Genomic DNA, 7,526 nt, shown 5'->3' on the forward strand with positions numbered 1-7,526 from the left:
ACCACTATGAAGTCTATAAGGATTTTCTTGGGGCATGCAAGATTCTACAGAAGTATTATCAAAGAATTCTCAAAAAAATTCAAAATCCCTATGTCTTCTGCTACGGCAAAATCAACCTTTTGTTTTTGACAAGGAGTTCTACATCATATTTACAGAGTTGATGGATAGACTTGTTACATCGCCTATTATTGTCCCACCTGACTAGACATCTCCCTTTGAAATAATGTACGATGCAAGTGACTACGCCGTGGGAGCAGTGCTTGGGCAAAGGCGAGGTAAAATTTTTCATGTCATTTATTATGCTAGTCGCACACTAAATGAAGCACATATAAACTATACAACCGCTTAAAAAGAATTACTTGTCGTAGTATATACTTTTGATAAGTTTAGGGCATACTTGATAGGCATTAAGGTCATTATGCACACTGATCACTTGGTCATTAAGTACTTAGTGAATAAAAAGGATGCCAAACCTATATTTATTAGATGGATTTTTCTATTGCAAGAATTTGATTTAGAGGATAAAGATAGAAAAAGAACTGAAAATCAAGTTGCTGATCATTTATATAGGTTGGATATTGTAAATGAAGGCCATGACAATTTAGAACTCAAGGAGGAATTCTTTGACGAGAAAATTTTATCTGTCATGGCATGTTCGTGGTATGATAACATAGTTAACTTTCTTGTTATTGGTGTTTTGCCTATTGATTTGAATAGCCAGGGCTGAAGGAAGTTCAGACATGATGTACGATACTACCAGTGGGACGAGCACTATTTATTCAAGCAATGTGCTAACCAAGGGATTAGGACGTGCGTCCCTGAAGAAGAGCAAAAGGATAATATATTAGATTTCTATAGCGCACCTTGTGGAGGCCACTGAAGGTGTTAGGACTGCTACAAAGGTCCTACAATATGGATTTTATAAGCCCACATTTTGTAAGGATGTACAAGAGTTCTACAAGTCCTATGATAGATACCAATGAACTGGGAACATTTTGAAGAGACATGAAGTCCCATGGAAAAACATTCTATAGATAGAGCTCTTCAATGTATAGGGAATAGATATTATTCTTCGGTGATCTTTACATACTTCTAGCAGTGAAATATGTGTCCAAGTGGGTCGAAGCCATAGGAACATCAAGAAATAACTCGAAGACCATGCTCAAGTTCCTTCATAAGAATATCTTCACATGATTCAGAGTACCTAGATCCATTATAAGCGATGAAGGTAGCCACTTCGACAACAAGTTGATTGCCAAGGCATTACAAAGGTATGGGTAAGACATAAAATTACTACAGCATATCACCCCCAAACAAATGGACATACTAAGGAGTCCAACCGAGAGATCAGACAGATTCTCGAGAATGTGGTGAATCCCAAGAGGAAATACTTGTCCTGGAAGCTCGTTGAGGCACTCTGGGCTTATCGCATAGCCTTTAAGACTCTATTGGGCATGTCCCCGTTCAAGTTGTTCTATGGAAAAGCGTACCATCTTTCTTTTGAGCTAGAGCATAAGGCCTACTGGACGATTAAGAAGCTCAACAAGGACACCCAGTTGACTGGTAAGAAAAGGTTGCTAGAGCTAAATGAAATGGAGGAATTTCAAGCCAAGGCTTATGAAAATACCCGCTTTTACAAATAAAAGACCAAACAATGAAATGAAAAAAATATTATGTCGTGGAAATTTCATGAAGGCCAACAAATTCTCTTATACAACGCTAAGTTAAAGCTTTTTTTTGAGCAAACTTAAGTTATGATGGTTTGGGCCTTTCCAAGTGCATCACGTGCGCCTATATGGAGTTGTTGACATCAAAAACCTGAATGATGGGTTAATTTTTAAGATGAATGGATAATGCCTCAACGTGTATACTAGAGCCCTAATTATAAGAGACAAGTCAGCACCTCTCCTCCATGATGGTTCAGAGTTTACACCACTTAATTCTTAAAATTTTTGCTACATCATTTTTTTCGTAGTTTGTATATAAATAAGGTTTTAACTTAGCCATTTATTTTCTTTCTTTTTCAATTTAATTTTAACTCTAGTTGTTTTCTAGTTTATCCATGACATGTGGTAGCATGGGGAGAGTGCTTAAAACATAACAAAAAGAAACCTAACAAATTTTGGTTAAGGTACAAAAAGGGGGAAGCAAATCCCTTTTAATTATTTTTATTATTTTTATTCATTTTTAATTTTCCAAACTAACCAATCATATTCTACCTCATTATTACCTTCCTTTTCTCTTGCTTACTTTGCATTACCTTTCCCAAAACCACACACTTTATTTCTTTAAAATTGACCACCCCTTCTCTCATTCTTCTTTACTTTGCTTTTATTTCTTTAAATTTTCTCTCAACTTCTTCTTCTCCGCCCAATTTTTGCCATAGCCACCACCTGAGTTTTTCTTTCTTTTTCTTCTTTTCGCCGTGAAAACCCCATTACCGCCACAACAAAGCTTTCTTTTCTTTTCTTTTTGTCACAATTGAGATGGCCTGATACAAGAATATTTTCGGTGAGGGTTCTTCCTCTCAACTACCACCACAAACCGCCATCGAGAAGTTTAAAGATGACACGATGAATGAGAGATTCCAGCATATCAAAGGATAATCGATGTACTTAGAGTAGGGTTTTATTCTGCCAGAGGAAGGTGAAGAGTCACTTTCCCCTGAAGTAACGTTTGTCATATCAAAACATCAATGGGAGGTTTTCGCTCAGCACCCGAGTGATTCGCTTCAGCCATAGTGCGGTAATTTTATTCTCAACTTACCAAGCCTACAAAGTGTGGAATCTGGGTGTAGGGGAAGAAAATGTGTTTCACATTGACCGCCAACAAGCATTTCTTCAAGCTGAAGAACGTGGCCAACCAACATGCATAATTTGTTTTAGAGGCAGATCTTGAAACCTACATAGGAGTCTTGGAAGATCTGTACTTCCAATGTATGTAATGGCAAGGTGAAACCCTGAGCAACTGAAGAGTGGAAAGGCATTGTCTGAAGCCTCAAGTAAAGGTATGGAATCACTTCATTAAAACTCAATTAAATCCTACATTGCACCATACAATTGTCTCGCTACAGTGGATGCTTCTTTTACATTCCATTATTTTTTGTGTTCGATCAATATCGGTTAGGTCATTGCCCAACAAGTTTATGTCTATTTCAAGTGAAAAAAGGGGATATTGATCTTTCTAAACTTGATCACCACCATATGCAAAAAAGAAGAAGATGGACGAGGAGATGTTCGAAGAAAACATCACAACGAAGGCTGGCATAACTAAGAATCTGATGAGTTTTAAAGAGAATGGCCCTAAGGAGATCCTCGAAAGAGGTGAAAAAATTGTTGTTGTGAGAAGAATGGTGACCATAGTGACCTCCTCGTGAGAAACTAAAGAGTGATGGAGAAGCTGGAGACCAAATTGCACACCTTCTTCAACTATGTGAGGCAAAGGGATGCGGTTATGTCCTCTTTTTTCAAGGATATGATGCCTTTAAACACCGATAGTTTCTCTCCTTTTCCTAATGACAATTTGGAGGAAAAAATGTTGTTACAGTATTTACTGACTAGACACCACTAGCCATAGATCGCTAGACCAATCCAATGACTACCCCACCCACTGAAGCCGAGTAATCCGATGAGGATGACCACTCTAATGCTACGGAGCCCATAGAGTCCTATGACATTAAGTCACTCGACACTTGGACCTCTTCCAGTGTTAAGGATGAGGATATTTTTTCGCAAGGAAACAAAGTCATACCCATCATGATGATACCGACAATAACGATGAAGAAGCAGTACTAGACTCTGCTGATGAAACTAAAGAGAACCCACCTTTACTTGTTCAATTACAGTTGGTGGAACCACGCCTGACCAGACATCGCTTGAAAAGGTCAGTCAAACGTGTAAATGAAATATTTACTGTAACTTTTGAGACTATAACCCCGACCAAGATAACCCAGTAGATTGAGCCAGAAGAATCCAACCCAAAGAAAAGACGCATCAGATGTTATGGGGACAAGACACCACCACAATGAGGTACCTCTTGTAGCTTTTACATTCATGTAGTGTAGCTTGGTTAACTTAGTATTCATGCATTGAGGATAATGCAACCTTCAAGTTTGGGGGGTATTGTCCATAGTTAATTATTTTCTTCAATGGTATTAGTAGAATTATGTTATGGCATTAGGTTAGGTTAAGTTAGTTTTTGTTGAAATAAGTTAATGATGCCCAATGATGATAAAGAATTTTCCATGGTTGTGATTTGAATGTACATGACTGTTATGGTTGATATGACCAACTTTAGAGCTTGATTCTTTGTTAACCTTTGATACTTGATTGTATACTTTATATACTTAAAGGACTTAGATTTTTTATGAAATTACTCTTGCCTGCTGCAGGATAACTTTTTGAACAATGGACTTAATAGATATATGACTGAATTAAACTCCCGCATATTTTGAATTTTGTTTAATTGTGAATAAATACTTAGACATAACTATAGAGGGACACTCCTCTTTGCTATAGCTGTGCTTGGATACTACGTTTCAATAAATGGCAGCTATAGCATACGAGTGAATAAATGTAGTCAGAGGATAACTCTACCAATTTGCTTTGCATAGCATTGCATGTATACTACGTTTCAATAAACGGTAGCTATAGCAATAGTGAATGGTAGTTGTGATAGGCTGACTCCCATCGTATTAGTACCTAAAAATATTATGTTAAGTTAATGTTAATGGGAGTAATTGCGTGCTTAATTGGTAAAAAAATACTAAATTAGAATAGGGAAATAGCTTATAACTTTTCAAACTTCATTAAGCATAGACTGGATACAATCACGCACACACAATGCAAAGGGTCCTGCTCTAGGGAAAAGTTCTTGATATCCTTACATGTCTAGCATTTGGAAGCCAATTATTTATGAGGGCTGAACTTTTATCTCAACACTACTGCTTTGACTAAACTTCTACCATAGCATTATTTTCTACTGATTATTATCAATTACTTTAGGACAAGCAATAGGTTATGTTTGGGGGTGTGATAAACCCGTAAAAAAGGCTACATTTTGTACATTGTTAATTAGGTTATTATTTTTTCTAAAGCCCATGTCATAGCATTTAGAGTGCATTTAGGTTATGTAGATTGCATTTGGTGGTAAAATCTTGTTGCAGTACAAATTTATTATAAACTGGTGTTGCTAAAGGAAAGGTCTTGCTTTTGTGGTGTTATGCAGGCGATGAAAGCTTAAGGAGAAAATGTGACTGTTGTAGCATTCTGGAGATATAACGCTAAAAGCCTTTCCACAGGGAAAGATGGACAATACCTAGAGCAGAAAAGACAAAATAACAAAAATATCTTTTCCAAGTTGTCCAGCCACATGTGACTCACCACTCCTACTGCAAATTCTGGAACCACCTATCAAAATAATTGGCCATTCATGTGTGGATGATTCCACCTAGGGTACGAATGGAATTTTTTGCCCAAAACCCAATAAATATTCCCTCTATAAATACTAAAGTGCCCTACATTTTTAAGGGAGCTTTTTGGGAGGTAACCTAAGAGAAAGGCGGCTGCACATTTCCATTTCATACTTCCTTTTTATCCTCTTTTCGTGTGTCATCCATAGTCAAGCTTCAAGGAGGTAGCAACTTAACCTCGAGAGAGGCTAACTTGCTAAGGGGATGCATGGCGATGGAGCTAAAGGTCACGATAGCATCTCATTTGGGAATCTTCTTCTCCTTGTGCTTTATTTTTCTATCTATTTGGGCTTGTACTAAACTTGAATGATCTTGGATGAACTTAGCCACACTATGTATTACCTTATTTGGTGATGGATTTGTGTTGGATGATTTTATTTTATGTTAATGGATGGGTTTTATGTTTCTATATTCAAATGTTGTTTTGCTCATTGTTTCTATCTTTATTTGATATAGCATTATAAGAGTTTCTGAGAGATTGTAATTTTCTGTAGCGTAATATGCTTAGTCTTGTAAGAGCTTTTGAGAGATTGCCATTTTCTAAGTATAGATACCTAGTATCGAGAGAGCTAGGTTATATCTACATGAGTAAAGAAGCCAAATCGGGATGGGGAGGTTTTAACCCACCTAAGAGATAAGGAGAGGGTTTTATTCGACTAAAAGGGATAGGACTTGGTCGATAGGCTAGTGCTATAGTTCACGCTGAGAGGTATTTTTGTAGTATTAGTTTTATCAGGTTCCTTGCTTGAAAGAGTTTAGGAGCATTTTCAGCAAATCCTGTTGAGCAACATATTCATAGAAGCAGAGATCATTCGTAGAACAGAATATCATTACCGTAGTAAATCCATGTCATTTACCTCTAGAGAAGCTTGATTGTGTGAGGTTGTTAGTCTTATCTCATTTCCTAAAGTTCAATTTATTTTACCAGTTTAGCATACTTTTTCACTTTATTTAAATTCTTGTCTCATCATACTTTTATATTTTCAACAAAATTTCACCACAACAATTTCACTCCACTTCACTCAATTCTTTCCATAACATTTCATCACCACTTATATATACTATCTACCACATCTATACTTTTATTTGTTTATACCATTAGATTTAGTTTGTGACAACCCTTATTTGTTATAGCTTGCATGTAAAATGCCTAGAATTCCTGTGGAGACAATACTCACTCATTATTGTATTACTTGCATCGATTGTGTATACTTGCACAGATTTGCATGCCACAACACAGTATATTTACACTCAATCAAGTTGTAATGTCCGAAAATCCAAGTTAGTAGTTTGGGTTGGTAATCAAGTTGATTTTCTGATTTTTTTCTCAAATATAAATTTTTGAAATTTTCGAGCGATAAATATTTTCTAAAATGGTTTAAATGGTTTTTGATTTATTTTTTGGGTTTAAAAATGATTTTATATGGTGACTAAATTGAACGAATTAAAATGTTCAATCTAGTGACTAAATTATAAAGGATCAAAGTATTAAATCTATGAAGCTATTTTACCAAGTAGGAATAATCACTCTTTTTCCCACTATTTTTAACCATGAATTTTTCCTATTCTTTTCCATATAACTACCTTGATTCATTCATAAATTCTTTTTCTTAAATTCACTTCCTAAATCCTTGATTTATCATTTGTTCTCTTAATTAAAAATACCATTGAAAGCCCTGTCAAAATTCTCTTTATTTCTCCACCATGGTCGATTTCTTTCCTCGTCATTACTATAATTCCTTTGTTGATTTTTGATATCATTCCCCCTTGTTTCTTCTTCTCGTTCCTCATTCTTTCGATAACATTCTTTGATGCCACTTTATTTTGTGACCATTAGTGCAGTTGATGATACATCATTCTTTCTTTCAATTTCTATTAAGTTAATTCCTTAATCTTGGTTCTTTTTAACTTTTCAATGATTAAAGATCCATTAATAAGATGATGTTGATTTATCATGATAAAATAATTTTCATAATTAACTATTTTTCCTATTTTATTGAAGAGTTTTCTAGGTTTTCTTCAGTTGAATATGGTTTTTTAGAGGTGATTATTATTA

General features: G+C 35.6%; 1 protein-coding gene across 1 annotated transcript; it reads left to right on the forward strand.

Annotated features, from left to right (window-relative positions):
* Window positions 1-223: 223 nt before the first annotated feature.
* On the forward strand, window positions 224-1,643 carry LOC120176162. The gene is made up of 3 exons (XM_039182651.1): window positions 224-275; window positions 718-810; window positions 1,300-1,643. The coding sequence occupies exons 1-3, from the start codon at window positions 224-226 to the stop codon at window positions 1,641-1,643; spliced, it is 489 nt and encodes a 162-aa protein (XP_039038582.1).
* The last annotated feature ends 5,883 nt before the right edge of the window (window positions 1,644-7,526 follow it).

Source organism: Hibiscus syriacus, unplaced genomic scaffold (assembly GCF_006381635.1).
Source record: "Hibiscus syriacus cultivar Baekdansim isolate YM2019G1 unplaced genomic scaffold, ASM638163v2 tig00112230_pilon, whole genome shotgun sequence".
Taxonomy (NCBI): Eukaryota; Viridiplantae; Streptophyta; class Magnoliopsida; order Malvales; family Malvaceae; genus Hibiscus; species Hibiscus syriacus.